Genomic DNA, 20345 nt, shown 5'->3' on the forward strand with positions numbered 1-20345 from the left:
TCTCATCCTTGATCTTGCCAACATCCAGTCTAGGCTGGGATGGTACCATTCTCCTGGATTTAAGCTGCAACTTCAGAGTTGGTACCACAAGCCTGTGGTCAGTATTGAGGAACTGAGCACTCTGGTAGACCCTGTAGTTCTACATAATCCTCCAGCAACAATCAATGAGCACATGGCCATTTTCCTTTGCCACACCACCAGCGTTGGAATACCAAGTCCAGCGATGAGCCTGTGGGCACTGAAACCATGAACCAGCCACACTAAGTCCATGACTTCTTGCAGTCAAGGAACTTCGTGCTATTCTAATTCACAGCTCCAGAACCATGGGGACCAACACATGTCTCATAAACATTCCTATCTATTCCTGTCAATGCATTGAAATCCACCAAGGCTAGAAAAATGTTAGCCTTTTTCCAGGCTGCAGGAATTTCCCCTGTTTCATGGACAGCAATAAAATGGGCCGCAAACCAGGTACGACCCTTTTCTCTGGGGTTTTTGGGGAATTCGTGGAAAATTCCATCTGCCCCTGAGGCTTTTCCATTTTTGGTTGCCGATCGTGTGGCGTCAATGTCTTTCATTGTATATGGAACTGACAAGTGGCTGCTCAGTGGGCTTTGGTGGAGGTTTTGGAGGTAATCCCTTTTTACCTCTTGCCCAGTGTGGTGGTTGCACTTGGAGGCATATTAATGAAAATACACGATAAGCTAAAACATACAATCGACTCATTTACATCTATACAATGAAACAACACAAACCTCGACCGGCTGTCCAATGAGGTAGCAGTTCTCGAAGTTGTGACAGGTAATAGCTGAGATACAGTGGATTGGGAGCACCAGATCCAGCCATCTCCTCACCCGTGGCCACAGGTGGAACATTCAATTCTCTCTCAACCAGATCCAGGGCAAGCTGCCATTTCGAAGCGGCACATATTTCATGTAGAGAAACAAAATCACTGCAAGGAACAAACATGTTGGCAAGATGAAAAATTTGAGGGATATGCGTTTCACAATCCAGGATAACATTGTAAAGTAATAACACTTGTTTGATTCTGAACAATTAGGCCGACATGTGTAAATTATACTGACATTAGGTCAGGACGGAAGTGATGCAATAGTGCACAGAGACCCAAGCCATTCTGCCAGGATGCACCAAGATCTGTTATGTGAACACCATTGTGGCCTCGCGTGCACTGTTGACACCAAGCAAGCAGCTCTTTGCTCATGGTTCCAATACTTGGGTCTGTGCAGCAACAGGATAAGAAAGAAGGGCAGCAGCACATTTTTACCATTCAGTAAGGATGTGTATGCAGATAGTGTGTTAATATCGTTATATGGAAAGGTTTGGGGGGTGGGGGGTGGATCCACAGCTAGATTGTGGTAAGAATAGCATGGAATGTGGTGACCACGTAGCTTCGAACACTCTTGCATGAGGGAAATTGGCAGAGGAAGTTGTGTTGTTAAACATGCACATAGGAGACAGTGAGTATTAATTATAAAGCAAATAGAGCAAGTTTGTTGTGTAAAACCTCCCGTTTTTGAGCGAGGCTGGGTGAGGACTTGGACACAAGGCACAACTGGGAAGCACATTGCACTCTAAAAGGAAACAGCACAGACTGTTTGTGTGGCACACCGCAGGCCATGGTTGTGAGGTTAGCTGTGGATCTTTGGAGAAGGGGTGTAAGTCTTTCTATTGAGACTGCCCTGTGGGGCAGGACAGAGTAGAATATGTGTACCCACACCCACGGACAGCCAATAAGAGACTCGCTGTGCATGAATGTGGTCCCAAAGTATACGAAGGCAATGACCGTGTGTTGCGGATTATTTTTTTTGGAGTTTTGGAGTTGGAAACCCAGTGTGGTATTTGAAGTTGAAGTTGGAGTTGGAGTTGCAGTTGAGTTGGAATTGGACCTTTGCAGAAGTCCCTCCTTTCATTGCCATCCTTCAGCCCTATGCCGCACCAGCCTGCACAGGCTAAAATCAGCTCATGCCTTGCTCAAGCCCTCGCTCGTTTCCCATTGTTGTGCGAGTCGAGGTAGAGATATTTGATGTAATCATGAGTTATTTATTTTCATTGTACATACGTTTGCTTGCCCAGGCAGCTTGGTGTTGGCTTAGTTGTTAGGGTGGTGGCTTGGGATCCCAGGATCCTGAGTTCAAGCCCCGCTGGCTGCTGAATTAACACCAGGGGGTTGACTCAGCCTGTCATCCATCTGAGGTCGGCGAAGTGAGTACTAGTGTACTGGTCCCGGTGTATGCCCTGGTTAGAATAGGTATACCATATCCCTGTGTGTCGTAAGAGACGACCAGGGTTGGCGTCAGGAAGGGCATCCGGCCATAAAAAAAACATTGCCTCAAGAAAAAAGCCTAACCCCTGCACAGCAGGGAAAAATGGCTGTAAAAACGGTCATATTCAATACGTTTGCTTGCCCCATCATCCCTATCTTTGTCTGTCCACCACCAGATCTATGCCATTATTTATAGATTGTCCCATCTACCCTTATCCACATATTTAATTGCAAATAAACATCATTATAATTATAAGAAACATTTTCCCATCTTTTTCCTCCCTCACATTTTGCCACCTGGTTCAGCCTCAGATTGGAGGGATCCTTGTGATTTTGGAAACGGTAAAGAACAGTCAATTGAAAGCAGTGTGAATTTGTTTAACTCTGTAATCTTCAGGAGTGGGTTAAGCTCCTCGTGTGATGGGCAACATTAGTCTGAATATCTTTCGTACTTTTGGCAAGTAGGTATTAAAATGGAGATGACTTAATATGCTGGCTTCTCAACAAGAGTTCTTAACAAAAGCTCTATGGATGAAATACTCATAATAATAATGCCAAGACACACCAAAGTGAAATTTTTATTTTTCAGTGTACAAAAAGGATGTGCGATTAAAAAGAAAATGTATTCATGTTTTGTTATTACCTCTGCCACTGAAGATGGCTGGAGGTTCTGTTTTCACTCCTGTTTGTTTGTCTGTAAGCAGAATATCTCAAAAGGTTATGAACGGATTCGGACAAAATTTGCTGGACAGGTTAAGTGTGTGACAAGGACGAATTGATTAAGTTTTGGTGAAGATTCAGATCTGGATACGATAATTTTTAAAGTGGTTCTTCACCACTGAGAGATGGGGCCAAAACGATGTGTAGCATGATATCTCAAAAAGTTAGACAGGTTTGGAAGAAACTTGGTTGACAGGTTGGGTGTGTGACAATGTATAACTGTTTAGATTTTGGTGAAGATCTGAATCCAAATCCAGATACGAGAAGTTTGTAATTTCTTAAGCGATTCTTCATCATTGAGATAAGAGGTGGGACCAAAAATGATATAACATACATATGTATGTATATATATATATATATATATATATATATATATATATATATATATATATATATATATATATATATATATATATATATATATATATATATATATATATATATATAACGTTGTTGTCGAGTTATGCCAAAACTAGGTGGATGAGTTGGTTATTTTGATTAAGGTCTGTTTCGATTTTGATTAAGGTCTGGAAGCAGATCGTGCAGCCGATGAGTGGGATGCAAAACGTAAACTTTTCAGCCCTGTGGAGGTAGGTATGCACTCGACTGAGTGCCATGTGTCGCTAAAATATTTTTGGGGAAATGTCTTGGACTATTTTGAGTAGCTCGTGAGTATAACATTTTGTACCGATGATGCCCAATAAAATGAGGCTGAAAGGAAACTTTTGCATTCCTCCTTATTCCTCCTTTTTCAAGTAGATCGACATGTGAATTGTTGTATCTAACACTTACCCTGACAGACTGAACTGGACGTGTTGTTGGGAAGAACTGGTGGAGAATCATCGGTGATGAACAGATGCTGGACCTACAAGAAACAAGCAATTTTAATGAAGCAAACAATGCATCATTTTTTTCCCTTACAATATCAAAAGTACATTGAGGCGGTGGTGGTTGTATGGCAGCTTAGCTGCCAGGGTAGCTATGATTTCCTGAAGCGTGACTGTGTCACTGATGCAGTGCCCCTCTACCAGTACACTGGTACTCATTTTGCTGACCTCGGAAGGATGACAGACTGAGTCAACCCCCTGGTGTATTAATGCAGCAGCCAACAGGGCTTGAATTCAGGATGCTAGGATCCCAAGCCGCCACCCTAACCACTGAGCCAACACCAGGCTTAGTACATTGAGGAAAAATGCAAGACAAAACATCAGTGTACTTTTACACAAGTTACAGACATTAGTAGACAATGGCACAAGTACATATTCGAAGAATAAATCACTTGGTGTCAAAAAATATCCTGAAAATTAAGCACAACTATGGTGTAGCACTTAAGTTTGGTGAAGATAAGGCGTGTGGCTATATTTCTTTTTGCCCTCGTAGCCATGTGACTATATTTATTTTTACCATCGTAGCCATGTGGCTATATTTCTTTTTGCCCTCGTAGCCATGTGGCTATATTTCTTTTTGCCCTCATAGCCATGTGGCTATATTTCTTTTTGCCCTCAAAGCCATGTGACTATATTTATTTTTACCATCGTAGCCATGTGACTATGTTTATTTTTACCATCGTAGCCATGTGGCTATATTTATTTTTCCCCTTGTAGCCATGTGGCTATATTTATTTTTACCATCGTAGCCATGTGGCAATATTTCTTTTTGCCCTCAAAGCCATGTGACTATATTTATTTTTACCATCGTAGCCATGTGGCTATATTTCTTTTTGCCCTCGTAGCCATGTGGCTATATTTCTTTTTGCCCTCATAGCCATGTGGCTATATTTCTTTTTGCCCTCAAAGCCATGTGACTATATTTATTTTTACCATCGTAGCCATGTGACTATGTTTATTTTTACCATCGTAGCCATGTGGCTATATTTATTTTTCCCCTTGTAGCCATGTGGCTATATTTATTTTTACCATCGTAGCCATGTGGCAATATTTCTTTTTGCCCTCAAAGCCATGTGACTATATTTATTTTTACCATCGTAGCCATGTGGCTATATTTCTTTTTGCCCTCGTAGCCATGTGGCTATATTTCTTTTTGCCCTCATAGCCATGTGGCTATATTTCTTTTTGCCCTCAAAGCCATGTGACTATATTTATTTTTACCATCGTAGCCATGTGGCTATATTTCTTTTTGCCCTCGTAGCCATGTGGCTATATTTCTTTTTGCCCTCGTAGCCATGTGGCTAATTTCTTTTTACCATCGTAGCCATGTGGCTATATTTCTTTTTGCCCTCGTAGCCATGTGGCTATATTTCTTTTTGCCCTCAAAGCCATGTGGCTATATTTCTTTTTGCCCTCATAGCCATGTGGCTATATTTCTTTTTGCCCTCGTAGCCATGTGGCTATATTTCTTTTTGCCCTCGTAGCCATGTGGCTATTTTTTTTTACCCTCGTAGCCATGTGGCTATATTTCTTTTTGCCCTCGTAGCCATGTGGCTATATTTCTTTTTGCCCTCGTAGCAATGTGGCTATATTTCTTTTTGCCCTCGAAGCCATGTGACGATATTTCTTTTTACCCTCGTAGCCATGTGGCTATATTTCTTTTTACCCTCGTAGCCATGTGGCTATATTTCTTTTTGCCCTCGAAGCCATGTGACTATATTTATTTTTTTACCATCGTAGCCATGTGGCTATATTTCTTTTTGCCCTCGAAGCCATGTGACTATATTTCTTTTCGCCCTCGTAGCCATGTGGCTATATTTCTTTTTGCCCTCGTAGCCATGTGGCTATATTTCTTTTTGCCCTCATAGCCATGTGGCTATATTTCTTTTTGCCCTCATAGCCATGTGGCTATATTTCTTTTTGCCCTCATAGCCATGTGGCTATATTTCTTTTTGCCCTCGTAGCTATGTGGCTAATTTTTTTTTTACCCTCGTAGCTATGTGGCTATATTTCTTTTTACCATCGTAGCCATGTGGCTATATTTCTTTTTACCCTCGGAGACATGTGGCTATATTTCTTTTTGCCCTCGTAGCCATGTGGCTATATTTCTTTTTACCCTCGTAGCCATGTGGCTATATTTCTTTTTGCCCTCGAAGCCATGTGACTATATATTTTTTTTTTACCATCGTAGCCATGTGGCTATATTTCTTTTTGCCCTCGAAGCCATGTGACTATATTTCTTTTTGCCCTCGTAGCCATGTGGCTATATTTCTTTTTACCCTCGTAGCCATGTGGCTATATTTCTTTTTTGCCCTCGTAGCTATGTGGCTAATTTTTTTTTTACCCTCGTAGCTATGTGGCTATATTTCTTTTTACCATCGTAGCCATGTGGCTATATTTCTTTTTACCCTCGGAGACATGTGGCTATATTTCTTTTTGCCCTCGTAGCCATGTGGCTCTATTTCTTTTTACCCTCGTAGCCATGTGGCTATATTTCTTTTTACCCTCGTAGCCATGTGGCTATTTTTTTTTTTTACCCTCGTAGCCGTGTGGCTATATTTTTTTTAACCCTCCAAGCCGTGTGGCTATTTTTTTTTTACCCTCGTAGCCATGTGGCGATATTTTTTTAAACCCTCGTAGCCGTGTGGCAATTTTTTTTTTTTTACCCTCGTAGCCGTGTGGCGATATTTTTTTAAACCCTCGTAGCCGTGTGGAAATTTTTTTTTTTACCCTCGTAGCCGTGTGGATATTTTATTTTTTTTTACCCTCGGCGCCATGTGGCTATATTTTTTTTAACCCTCCAAGCCATGTGGCTATTTTTTTTTTACCCTCATAACCATGTGGCTATATTTTTTTAAACCCTCATAGTCGTGTCGCTGTGTTTCTTTAAACCCTCGTAGCCATGTGGCTGTGTTTATTTTTACCTCGTGGCAGTGTGGCTATATTTTTTTGCCCTCGTAGCAGTATGGCAATATTTCTTATTACCCTCGTCGCCATGTGGCTATATTTCCTTTAAACTCATAACCTTGTTTGTGGCTGTATTTATTTTTTTACCCTCATCGCCGTGTGGCTATGTTTCTTTTTACCTCGTAGTCGTGTCGCTATCTCTTTTTACCTCGTAGCCGTGTGGCTTTGTCTCTTTTTACCTCGTAGCCATGTGGCTTTGTCTCTTTTTACCTCGTAGCCGTGTGGCTTTGTCTCTTTTTACCTCATAGCCGTGTGGCTGTCTCTTTTTACCTCGTAGCCGTGTGGCTATATATTTTTTTAGCCTCATAGCAGTGTGGCTATATATTTTTTTAGCGTCATAGCAGTGTGGCTATTGTATTTTTACCCTCAGAATCGTGTGGCTATTCTTTTTTTACCCTCGTAACCGTGTAGCAATTTATTTTTTTACCCTCATAGCCGTGTGGCTACTTTTTTCTATCTGTCAGAGCCGTGTGGCTATTTCTTTTTACCCTTGTAGCCGCGTTGCTTGTTTTTTCACCCTTGTAACCGTGTGGCTATATCTTTTTTACCCTCATAGCATGTGGTTATGCTTTGTTTTTTTTTACCCTCGTAGCTATGTGACAATATTTCTTTTTATCCTCGTAGCAGTGTGGCTATATTTCTTTTTGCCCTCGTAGACATGTGGCTATATTTATTTTTGCCCTCGAAGCCATGTGACTATATTTCTTTTTACCCTCATAGCCATGTGGTGATATTTCTGTTTGCCCTCAAAGCCATGTGGCTATATTTCTTTTTGCCCTCGTAGCCATTTGGCTATATTTCTTTTTGCCCTCATAGACATGTGGCTATATTTCTTTTTGCCCTCGAAGCCATGTGACTATATTTCTTTTTACCCTCGGAGCCATGTGGCGATATTTCTTTTTGCCCTCGTAGCCATGTGTTTATTTATTTTTTTTACCCTCGTAGCTATGTGGCTAAATTTCTTTTTGCCCTCGTAGCCATGTGGCTATATTTATTTTTACCATCGTAGCTATGTGGCTAAATTTCTTTTTGCCCTCGTAGCCATGTGGCTATATTTATTTTTACCATCGTAGCTATGTGGCTATATTTCTTTTTGCCCTCGTAGCCATGTGGCTATATTTCTTTTTGCCATCGTAGCTATGTGGCTATATTTATTTTTCCCCTTGTAGCCATGTGGCTATATTTATTTTTACCATCATAGCTATGTGGCTATATTTCTTTTTGCCCTCGTAGCCATGTGGCTATATTTCTTTTTGCCCTCGTAGCCATGTGGCTATATTTCTTTTTGCCATCGTAGCTATGTGGCTATATTTATTTTTCCCCTTGTAGCCATGTGGCTATATTTATTTTTGCCCTCGTAGCCATGTGGCTATATTTCTTTTTGCCCTCGTAGCCATGTGGCTATATTTATTTTTACCCTTCGAGCCATGCGGCGATATTTTCTTTTACCCTCCTAGCCTTATGGCTGTACCTTTTTTTTACCCTCGTAGCCATGTGGCTATATATATTTTTTTACTCTCGTAGCAGTGTGGTTATATTTATTTTTACCTCAGCCATGTGGCTATTTTTTTTTTTTACCCTCATAGCCGTGTGGCTATTTTTTTACCCTAGTAGCCATGTGGCTATATTTTTTTTTAACCCTCCAAGCCGTGTGCCTATTTTTTTTTTTTTACCCTCGTCGCCATGTGGCTATATTTTTTTAAACCTTCATAGCCATGTGGCTGTGTTTCTTTTTTACCTCGTAGCAGTGTGGCTATATTTTTTTGCCCTCGTAGCAGTGTGGAAATATTTCTTATTACCCTCATAGCCATGTGGCTGTATTTATTTTTTTACCCCCGTAGCCATGTGGCTATGTCTCTTTTTACCTCATAGCCGTGTGGCTATGTCTCTTTTTACCTCGTAGCCGTGTGGCTATATATTTTTTACCTTCATAGCAGTGTGGCGATTGTATTTTTACCCTCATAACCATCTGGCTATTCTTTTTTTTACCCTCATAACCGTGTGGCTATTCTTTTTTTACCCTTGTAACCGTGTGGCAATTTTTTTTTTACCCTCAGAGCCATGTGGCTATTTCTTTTTACCCTTGTAGCCGCGTTGCTTTTGTTTTTTCACCCTTGTAGCCGTGTGGCTATATCTTTTTTACCCTCATAGTTGTGTGGCTATGTATTTTTTACCCTCGTAGCCGTGTGGTTATGTTTTTTTTTTTTTTACCCTCGTAGCCGTGTGGCTATATTTCTTTTTACCTTGTAGCCATGTGACAAGTTTCTTTTTATCCTGGTAGCAGTGTGGCTATTTTTTTTACCCTCCTAACCATGGGGCTATTGTTTTTTTACCCTCATAGCCATGGTGGAGTATTTATTTTTTTACCCTCGTAGCCATGTGGCTATATCTTTATGCCCTTGTAGCCATGTGGCTAATCTTTTTCACACGTTTATATATATATATATATATATATATATATATATATATATATATATATATATATATATATATATATATATATATATATATATCAAGTTAGATCTGTGACCTGCTACAGGTACCATGTAAACCTGTACTAACCTGTTCCATGGTCGGGTTGTCGGCGACTAAACCGTCTCCCCCACGAGGTTTTCTGGTGAGGAGAGTGTTTGATATGGACACCCAGCAGGATTAAAAACAAAACCTGCCAAAGGGCGGAGGAGCTCCTTGTGAGCCAACGGCCATCCATATCTAGTGCCCAACTGTGTCTGTGGACGTCCTCCTGCAGTTGGGTTACTTTTTTATTAGGAGGTTGGTGGCAGGATTTGCACTCCGGCCACCGTAAAACCCTTCATTCCGCAAAACACAAAAACGCAAAAAAAATCTGAAAACCCACTCCGTGGGAGTACCTCCTGTGCAGCTTCCCTTCGCAGGGCAGCCCACCGGATGACGGGATTGGGGCAAAGCCTTCGGGACCCCCAATCTTTGATGATAGGAGGGAAACCACGGAGCAACATCCCTGGGTCAGATTGCGGGAGAGTGTGTCGGAGTGGTGCTGAGGTGTCATCCACCAGACGGCGGTCTCCTTGGGTTAACCTGAGGCCGTCCCTTCGGGTGGGTGCCTGGAATGTCCTATCCCTTAGAGAGGATGATCACCTGTCTCTGTTATCTTCTGAGCTCAAGCGTTTGGACATCGGGATTGCATCTCTCTCTGAGGTTCGGAGACCGGATTGCGGCGAGATAATGGTGGGTGGTTACACCTACTATTGGTCTGGTCGCACTGATGGTTACCGTACCCAAGGAGTTGCTGTAGCTGTGTCCAATAAGCTGACCCCAATGATAATTGAGGCAACACCGGTCAATGAGCGTATTCTGAGATTAAGGATTCGTCACTCCTGAGGTGTCATTTCCCTGGTCTCTGTTTATGCTCCGACTGAGGTGAGTGATCTCACCGTGAAGGACACATTCTACGCCACGCTCGAGTCTGTGGTTGATCAGTGCCCCAGACGAGATACACTTCCAGTCTTGGGGGATTTCAATGCATCGACTGGAACTGATTGGGATGGTTATGAGACGTGTGTTGGTCCCCATGGGTCAGGAATTATGAACCAGAATAGCACTAAGTTCCTTGACTTTGCAAGAAGTCATGGACTTAGGGTGGCTGGTTCATGGTTTCAGTGCCCACAAGCTCATCGCTGGACTTGGTATTCCAACGCTGGCGGTGTGACAAAGGAGATTGACCATGTCCTCATTGACGTTCGTTGGAGGATGATCCAGAACTGCAGGGTCCACCGGAGTGCTCAGTTCCTCAACACTGACCACAGGCTTGTTGTAGCAACTCTAAAGCTGCACCTTAAAACCTGGAGAATAGTACCATCCCAGCCTAGGCTGGATGTTGGCAAGCTCAGGGATGAGAGAGCAGCTGAGGAGTTTGTGAACAGGCTGAGTGGACACTTGGGGGGTCTGGGTGCTTTGGGGGGTCCTGAAGAGTTTTGGAGTGCCTTCAAGACCACCTTCCTTGATGTTGCCGGTGGATTTCTTGGAACTCACCGCAGGGCAAAGAAGAATTTTGTCTCTCAAGGGACACTGGATACCATTGACCAGAGTTGCAGGGCCAGGCTGAATGGCAGAGCTGAGCTGTTCAGGGAGCTGAGGCGTAAAACTGTACGTGCACTGAGGGTGGAAAAGGAGGCCTATGTGCGAGGAATCTGTGAGGGGGTAGAGCATCACCTGTGGACAGGTGATTCTCGTCCCGCTTACAAGGGAATTCGCGCATTGCCTTCATCCAAACCCATCCCTCGGAGCACTGCAGTTCGAGCAGAGAGTGGTAGGCTCTTGACAGAGGAGTCTGAAGTGAAGGCCCGCTGGGCCGGTTACTTTGAGCGGTTGTACCAGGCTGATCCCCCAGCTGTCAAGTTGGACGTCAAGGGTGTTACAATCCCTGTTGCTGACCCTCGAATCAACTGTGGTCCACATTCGCTTGTGGAAACACTGTCTGCGGTGAACCAGTTGAAATGGGGCAAAGCTCCAGGGATCTGTGGCATCCATGCTGAACTTCTCAAAGCTGGTGGAAGTGCTGCACTCATGTCGTTGCATGCAGTTTTGTGCTCTGCCTGAAACACAGGCATCATCCCAACTGATTGGAAGAGGGGCCTTGTTGTTCCTCTCTGGAAAGGGAAGGAAGGGTGATCGCCAAGACTGCAACAACTACCAAGGGGTGACGCTGCTCTCAGTGCCGGGTAAGGTCTTTGCTCGGATAATTCTTGAAAGGGTTCACCACAATCTGCTTGAGCACCAGCGTCCAGAGCAGTCAGGCTTTACACCAAAGAGGTCATCCATTGACCGTATCCTTGCTCTTCATGGCCTCACCGAATGCAGACGAGAGTTTCGGCAGGGGCTGCTTGCAGCCTATGTTGATCTCTGTAAAGCGTTCGATTCAGTGAATCGGGATGTCCTCTGGAGGATTCTTGGTCTTCATGGGGTGCCACCAAAACTGATGGATCTGATGTCTGAACTCTACTCTGGTACTGAGAGTGCTGTGAAGTTTGGTGGTACCATCTCTGACTTATTTCCAGTTGTTACTGCAGTTCGGCAGGGGTGTGTACTGGCCCCCACACTTTTCAGCACTTGTATGGACTGGATTTTATGGAGTATGTCGGAGAGATCAAGCTGCGGTGCATCGTTTGGGAATGTCAGGATCTTGGACCTTGATTTTGCAGATGATTCAGTCATCTTTCCAGAGACTTTAGATATCCTTTTGGGGGCCCTCGAGGTGCTGAATGAGGAGTCGGAGCCACTGGGATTACGGGTTTCTTGGGTCAAAACTAAGATCCAGGCTTTCCGTGACATCTTGGATGCTGCTGTCCTGTCTGTGTCTGTTTGTGGTGGGGATGTTGAGGTTGTGGAGAGATTCACTTACCTTGGCAGTGATATTCATGTCTCTGCTGGCTGTGAGTCAGAGGTCAATAGACGTCTGGGTCAGGCCTGGGGAGTCATGGATTCACTGGATCATCGGGTGTGGCGCTGCCGGTACCTGTGCGGGAGGACGAAAGTCCGAGTCTTCAGGTCCTTGGTACTTCCAGTCTTGCTCTATGGATGCGAGACTTGGATTCTGACCAAGGATCTGAGACGGAGACTTCATTCCTTTGGTACCAGGTCTCTTCGGAGAATCCTTGGCTATCGTTGGTCAGATTTTGTGTCCAACGAGCGGTTGCTGAGAGAAACTCGGATGAGATTTGTTATCTGCATCGTCCGTGAGCGTCAGTTGCGGCTGTATGGACATGTGGCTCGTTTTCCTGAAGCTGATCCTGCTCACCAGATTCTCTCAGCGAGGGAGTCTCATGAGTGGAGGAGGCCAGTGGGCCGACCACGTGCCTCTTGGTTGCAGCAGGTTGACCATCATCTCAAGGAGATGGGAATGGGCCTGGCATCTGCCTGGGGGATGGCCAGACGGAGGCCCCTGGAGTACCGGCGGAAAGTGGACACAGTGACGCGCTGTTCTGGCACATGCTCCCATACCTGACCTGACCTGAAGCCATGTGGCAATTTTTTTTTTTTTTTACCCTCGTAGCCATATGGCTACGTTAGCGGTAAAGCTGCTTCAATATCTGACTCTGTCCTTCCTTCCATACATTTGTCAAAAATTAAGAACAAGCTTTCAAACTCACCATATTTAATTATAAGGGCTCTAAAGGGTAGTTATAAGGGGGTTTTAAAGGGTTCTGAAGGGTAATTCTGGGGGGGTTCTTAAGGGTAATTCACAATGGGTTTAGTTTGTTTCTAGGTTTTTGCCGATTTCATATTTTAAATTCCAAACTGAACCACTTCCTTTTGATATGGGTGGGATTTTCTTTGACTTTCGGAGCCATGTGGCTAATTTTTTTTTACTCTCGTAGCAGTTTGGCCAATTATTTTATTCTCGTAACCATGTGGCCAATTGTTTTACTTTCGTAGTCATGTGGCTAATTGTTTTCTCTCGTAGCTGTATTTTTTTTTTTTTTACTCTCATAGATAACTTTCGTCTCCTCTCCCTGTTAAGGCTGGAGTGCTTCAAGGCAGTGTTCAGGGCCTAGTTGCATTTCTAATCTTGATCAACAATCTCTCTGCCTCTCTGACAAATCCTCTTTATCTATCTGCTGATGACTCCACCCTCTGCCAGGACATCCCCCATCCTTCAGATCAGCAGGCAGCAGTTTCTTCTCTCTCTTCAGACCTTGACAAAAATCACAAACTGGTCAAACACTTGGAATGTGTCTTTAAATCTTGATAAATCAATCTCTAGCTCTCTCGCTCTACAAAAGGACCTTATGGCAAATCCTCCCATCATATTTCTTAACAATGCTCTTGAGGAAGTATAGTCACTCAAAATCCTGGGTCTCACTGTCTTGGCGCACAGGTCAGTGGTCTCTTGTCTTCTTCCATTACTTTTCTGGTCTTGCACTCTCTGCTCTTTCAATGATTTGTCACCCCCAGGTATATGCAGGGTGTACAGATTCCACCACAATCTCCCTTGTGGTGAAACTTGTAAAATCCAGAATCACTGCTCAGCTACACTCATTTGTTCCTCTTTTTCCTGGCTGTAGAATCAACTTCCACATTCTTATCAATCTCATTCTTCCATCCAGGTCTTCAATACAGCTGTTTACCACCATCTCAGATCATCCCCATTCAAAAACACGATTTTTTTTTTCTATCCCCATTAAGCCCTCCCCACCCTAAGTCACATCCTTCCAAATTTCCAGTTTTTCTGTCTGTATCGACCTTGCCCACCAACGCGTGTCATCCCCAACATGTCATTACTCCCCACATCTCATATTTGTCCAAGTCCCACTCTATTCTGTCCTTAAACCCTGCTGTTGCTGTTTCCCTCTCTTACTTCTGTTGCATCCTTATCTGTTCAGTGTTGTATCTCTTCTATGAGCTTTGACTTTCGATACAAAAAAAATTCTGCTGAGACCAACTCGTTTTCCCAGCAGGTAGAAATCCAAATTCTCAATACAGTACTGCTGCCTTCAGCTAGATTTGAACCCACAACTTATGGGATATGCAGTACCTCTGGACCATCCTGTTGGACACACCGTGACATCACCACCATACTGAAAGCAACAATGCCAAATTGTTTTGGCTGGACTGCTAGCATTCTTTAATTTTGGAACAAAGTCATTTAGCAGTGACATCATCCGGTGATTTGTGGGCTCACGAGCATTAAAATTACTGAAGGCTTCACCAAATTTAAATTAATACAGTGTGAGAAACATGTGCAGTTTAAACAACAAACACTCTCCTACAAACAAATGCAGGAAAGATAAATGTCAACAATCTCACCTGCACAGGCTTGAAGTGCATTGTCCAGTTCGGGTACCGCGTGGCTGGGTCGATGGTGAAGCGAGAAAAAACAGAATTGATATTTGTGGAAGTTGTCTGGGGCAGCAATTTAAACAGACTTTCCCTGAAATAAATAATTGAATAAGCAAAAATAACAAACAAAATACAAATAAATAAAATAAAAATAAATAAACCACACAAACACAAAATTAAATTATTGACTTCAAACATTGAACTACCTATTTTGAGATAGCACTTAAAAGCATGACATTTGACCAAATCCTCACGACCTTACAGTTTAAATAATGAGTGGATACTCTAGGTCCCGCTGCCTTTTGTGTGGTATGAGGAAAAAATGTGTGTGTGTGTGTGTGTGTGTGTGTGTGTGTGTGTGTGTGTGTGTGTGTGTGTGTGTGTGTGTGTGTGTGTGTGTGTGTGTGTGTGTGCGCGCGCGCGCGCATGCGCAATATGAGAGCTAAATCTTGAACCGTTTTTGAAATATCATGGACACAAGCCAAGTTACCGAGATGGTTGCCATGGCAATGTAATTCAGCCAATCACGGCCATGATCTAATCAGGTTGAGACAATGTCATGAGATATAGATATCAGCAATATGAAGGCAAAATGTTCAACGGTTTTTGAAATATCACGCACACAAAAGTACATGGACGGATGTTCGGTCGGTCGGACGGAGCTCATTTTAATGTTCCCCGTCTCCGACCTTCTCGGAGTGGCGGGGGCAAAAAGTAATATTACATTACTCAGTAGACATGCTGAGGAAATGGAGTTGGTCAATAATCTTTAACTGTGTGAAAAGAAAGCTGAAAACTGAAATTCTAGCTTCATATCAAATTTGCAAAATAACAAAGATTCCTGAAATATAAATATCTGGTTGCAGCAGAAACATGCAATTGTTGGTTACTGAAATGTCTTTCAAAAATACTTTAAAAAAAACAAAAAAAAGAAAACAAAGGTAATTAAAAATATTAGACGAGAAGGATTTTTGCAAGAAACAACAAGATAGTATGGGGCGATTTGGCCCATTGCTGATCCATATTTATACTCCATTTGCTTAAGCTATCAATTTATCTACAATGTAGTGACCTAATTTATACCATTAATTTAATCGAAACTAACATTGTCTTTTAAGATACCATGGGATATTTAGCATCCATAACATATTTGCAGACAGACTTTACAACCTCATCTAAAGGATGGCATGTCTTATCGATGCATCACTCTCTGCTGGCACTACACCTGGATGGCTGTTTGAGTTGAATTAAACCACAAAGGTGGAAAGGGGACTTAAGATCAGAAATCACAGATGTGAGCATGCTCCAAACGGAGCTCTTCTGCCGTTCTTCAGCCGAGAACACCTGATGAGGGCGCTGTTGGTCTGCCTTGGACGGCAGTGGAGTGGGGAGTGACAGTAGTGAGAAGCAGACCAGAGCTCACTGATGATGATGATGGTGATGATGATGATGATGATGATGATGATGATGATGATGCTTGTGCTCCTAGACTATGGAGACTGCTCAGTAGGGTACCGATGAGATGTTGGTGTTAAGAGATTCAAGAAGACAAGACGGATATTGAGAAATTAAGGCAGATAACGATAGAAAGTTGAAATCACATGCCGGTAATTTGGTGGCTCATGAGTCAGGAGCTTTGAGAAGAGTCTAGATTTCAAGCACAAATGTCCCTTTTCTTTTGAGAGATGTAGAATTTTGAGTGAGGATGAGTGGTAAGAGCCTTCAATAAGCCACAGCAGTGGCTCGATACCTGCATTGAGTCTCTTTGCATAATGCTTCCCTTTCCCCTTTGCTGGACTGGTAACCTCCATAAGGTTACAAGGTTAAGGGAAGTTAGGCTATACAGCTTGTGGAGATAAGGAAAGGGGAGATGGTGGAAGGCTGACCAGGTTTCCCTAATGAAGTGTGAATGTTTAGGGTGTCACGGAGTGTTTGGTGCCCTTCTCAGGCTGAGACTTATCTTTGTTCATATTTTAATTAGCAGAGCTCTTCATGATGCCCCTTCACGATGAGAACAGGTTTTTGTTTCCTGTTTATTATTTTTTTTTCTTGAGGATTTAACATGTAGGGCTGTTCAATCATCATATAAAACTATACTTCTTCCATTTTCTAAGGTATGTTTCATTTTAGTACAATCTGCCTTGAACACTGCAGACCCTTCCACAATGGTGTTTAAAAAGAGTTGGAGTGAGTTTTCGCTGATGAGCAAATCACCGACCTGGTTCAGGGTATGATGTTGTCTGCTAGTGCTTGCATCCGGCAGAATATCTCCACGGAAAGATAAGCTAGTTGTCACAGTAAGCTTGTATGGACTACATGGTTGTCTTTCCCATTCCTGTACCTTCAGGGAAAGAGGCATGTGTTCGTCTAGAGGCTGCATGGAACTGTAGACTGCTGTACCCATTTTATGGGATTGCCCCCATGCCAATGCTATAAAGGAGATTGTCAGGACACAGTTTTATTGCCTGGACCAGAACTATTGTTTGACTTCTCATTGTATACTCTATGGCCTCAATCTTTGGAGAAAGGGTAGAGCCACGCATGTATCGTTATGGAGTTTGTGAATGCTGTTAAGAAGGAACTTCAGAAAGTTGGCTGCCTCCAAGCATTAAGGGTGAAAATGTCTGTTAGGAGAGTTATTAGTATTGTTTGTTAAATGCCATAACGTTTCACTCATTTGTGATACGTTAACCAGATAGGTTATTTCATTTTATTTCTCTTTTGTTTGGACAATGATCATCTGTAATTGAACATTTATTTTGATGTTGTCCTCTTGTGTATCGTATTTGAATTCTGTTTTTCCACTTTTGCTTGTTTTTAGATTTTAAGATCCTCGTGGAGGATCTCCAAGTCTTACTCACGTTGTTGTTCTTCATCTTCTTCTTGTGGACTTTTTCGTTACACAGCTTACAGTTTTCATCGAAACTTCCTGAAACTTGGCATATATATGTAAAAAATACCCTGCACAGGCAGTAACCATCTCCGATTTTGAAAATTCCTCCTGGAAAAAAAGTTATGACGTCAAAACATCTCCGCAAATGGAAATCGCCTAAAAAAAATTATCTCTAAAACTAGGCAAGCTTTTTGAATTCTGTTTGCGGGAATCGAACAGGGCATTAGCAGAGATGAATTTTTTTTTCAAAGATAATTTTTTAGGCGATTTCCATTCGTGGAGATATTTTGATGTCATAAATTTTTTTCCAGGAGGAATTTTCAAAATCGGAGACGGTTACTGTCTGTGCACATATGATACATCACTATGACGTCATATCAATTTTTATGACATCATTCCTATTTTTTGTTTCACAACCCTGAGTTTTCATCGGATCTTCGTGAAACTTGCCATGTATATGCAGAAAGCCCACGCGCAGGCAGTAACCATCTCCGATTTTGGAAATTCTTCCTCGAAAAAAAAAGTTGACGTCATAATATCGCCGCTAATGGAAATCGCCTATACCATTATCTCCGAAACTAGGCAAGCTGTTTGAATTTTGTTTGTGGGAATCAAGCCGGGCATTAGCACAGATAATTTATCGCAAACCTGATACATCACAATGACGTCATATTCGTTTTATGACGTCATCATTAAGAGGACGAGGATCTTAGTTCAATTGAGCTTGTTAGAATAAAATTTTTAAAATCCTACAACAACCGACCTTCCTTGATGTCTCCCATCGAAGAATCAACTGGGTGAGACACTGCTTAACTTCCAAGATCATGTACACTGACACTGATGTGTCTTAGATGACAATTTATCATTGCGGTTTAACCCAATCACTTACCATTGCTATATTAGTGGGTTCTACCCACTTCTTACACTATTGCTCACCTATTTTATGATAGTATCACAGCTTTATTTTGCAGCAGCAAATACAACCTATCACTTCGCTGACGAGAATATTAAAGGGGGGAGGGTAGAGAGAGGGAGAGAGAGAGGAGAAAGGAGGGAGGAGGAAGGGGTGGGAAGAGGAGGAAGGGGAGGGGAGAGGAGGAAGGGGGCAGCGAGGAGGGAGTGAGGAAGAGGGGAGCTAGGAAAGGAAGAATGAGGAAGGAGGGGGGCGGGGAGAGCGACGCCTCACCAAATGTTGCAATACACTCTGGGAGGGAGTTGGAGCGAGGAGGATGGGTGAGTGAGGAGAGGGAGTTTGGGAGGAGGAAAGCACGAGGGGAGGGCGATCTGGACTTGGGTTTGGGTGGGGGAATGTGAGGGGGAAATTGTGGGGAGGAAGTACAGGATTGAACAAAATGGGGTACGTTAAAACTGTAGGTGGAGACCTGCGAGAGATGTCCATGGGGGGGGGTATGGGAAAGGAAGGCAGCATGAGCAGAGGGGAAAGCAATGTGAGGGGAGGGGAAGGTAGCATGAGGTGAGGTGGGAGGCAGCGTGAGGGTAGGGGAAGGCAGCGTGAGGGGAGGGGGAGGAAACTTGAAGAAAAGGGGAGGTAGCATTAGGGGAGGGGGAGGAAGCTTGAGGAAAAGGGAAGGCAGCATTAGGGGAGGGGGAGGGAAGGCAGCATACCAGGGTGATAAAATGCACCCGAACAGCAACTTTACTTTTTAATCGCCATTTTCTAGAAAAACCGGCTGGGATCATTTCAAAATTAAAACCCACGCTATCTTCCTGGCAAAGGCCTGCCTGCATGCATGCCCCCCCCACCCCATCCGTGTTCCTCCAACCTCATCATGGTCCTAACCGTGCACGTACACCAGCGATATACTCATCCTTTCACTCACACATGCACGGATTTCCACACACCCACATTGCATGGTGGCACAGCACCTCCACTTCCCACATGGCTTCGACGCTGCAGCACATCTGCTCCTCATGTACAGGAACAGATGGTTCGTGAGATGGCTGCATAACCTCCTTCACAGTGCCATGCAGTATGGGCTCTGTTGGAGTGAATTTCAGCTCAAACCACACGCCCGCGAAACCCGTGCACCGCACATACCTAACCAAGCATGCAGGCATGCACACCCACCCCATGGAGAGTCATTTGTGCCCATTTGTACCACAGCCGTGTGTGCTGTCAACGTACCACTTCGTTTTCAGCTACTGCCAACTATTAATATATTGTAGAAACTATTGGTATATATGTATTAATATTTTGTAATGAAAGCAGATCGCAAAAAAACAGTGAAAGAGCAAACTGTGTATGTAATTGCCGAAGAAAAAAAAAGACCACTGTGGACTGTATCGCCATGGCTTGCAAAAGCAGGTGATGAAGCACAGCGTTGCACTCAATGAAGTTGCACTTTCTGCACATTCCTTCATCTTTTCTTGACTACATATAATCGTCCGAACAGTAGAAAAAAAATTAAGCTTAATGCTGTGCTTAAATAGATACACAGTAAAAAAAATTGCAAATTTGATAAAATCTTCAGATTTCACATCACATTTCGACACTTATTTAGTCCACGAGATCGGATTCTGAGATCCGAACCTGAACTGCGACATAATATTTCGATTATACACTTTAATTAGTCCATGAGAGTAGATCGTGTTTCCAAATAAAAGCATATTTGAATAGGCCAAACAAAATGGCAAATCATGACCCCAGCAAGCTGACAGAGGTCTGACCAAGGATGACACCTTGATAAAGGATAATTAAATAAGGTCATTAATTATCTTCAAAAAGGGTGTTTAAATGAACTCAAACACCCAATTT

The 20345-nt window shown here is 43.1% G+C and overlaps 1 protein-coding gene across 7 annotated transcripts in view; it reads right to left on the reverse strand.

Moving 5' to 3' along the window:
• Window positions 1–20345, reverse strand: part of LOC147026970 (F-actin-monooxygenase mical1-like) — a 124693-nt gene that overhangs the window by 59894 nt on the left and 44454 nt on the right. For 5 of the 7 annotated variants that reach the window (XM_085882913.1, XM_085882909.1, XM_085882912.1 and 2 more), the window contains exons 10-14: window positions 14644–14767; window positions 3797–3869; window positions 2928–2978; window positions 1086–1239; window positions 756–952 (exon numbers count right to left, since the gene is read on the reverse strand). In XM_085882913.1, coding sequence (XP_085739039.1) covers window positions 756–952; window positions 1086–1239; window positions 2928–2978; window positions 3797–3869; window positions 14644–14767 — 599 coding nt within the window. The remainder of the gene's footprint in view (window positions 1–755; window positions 953–1085; window positions 1240–2927; window positions 2979–3796; window positions 3870–14643; window positions 14768–20345) is intronic. The other 2 variants (XM_085882914.1, XM_085882910.1) reach the window with 1 other exon arrangement.

Source organism: Eptatretus burgeri, chromosome 5 (assembly GCF_056783735.1).
Source record: "Eptatretus burgeri isolate ZD-2024b chromosome 5, Ebu_testis_v1, whole genome shotgun sequence".
In the NCBI taxonomy this organism is placed as follows: Eukaryota; Metazoa; Chordata; class Myxini; order Myxiniformes; family Myxinidae; genus Eptatretus; species Eptatretus burgeri.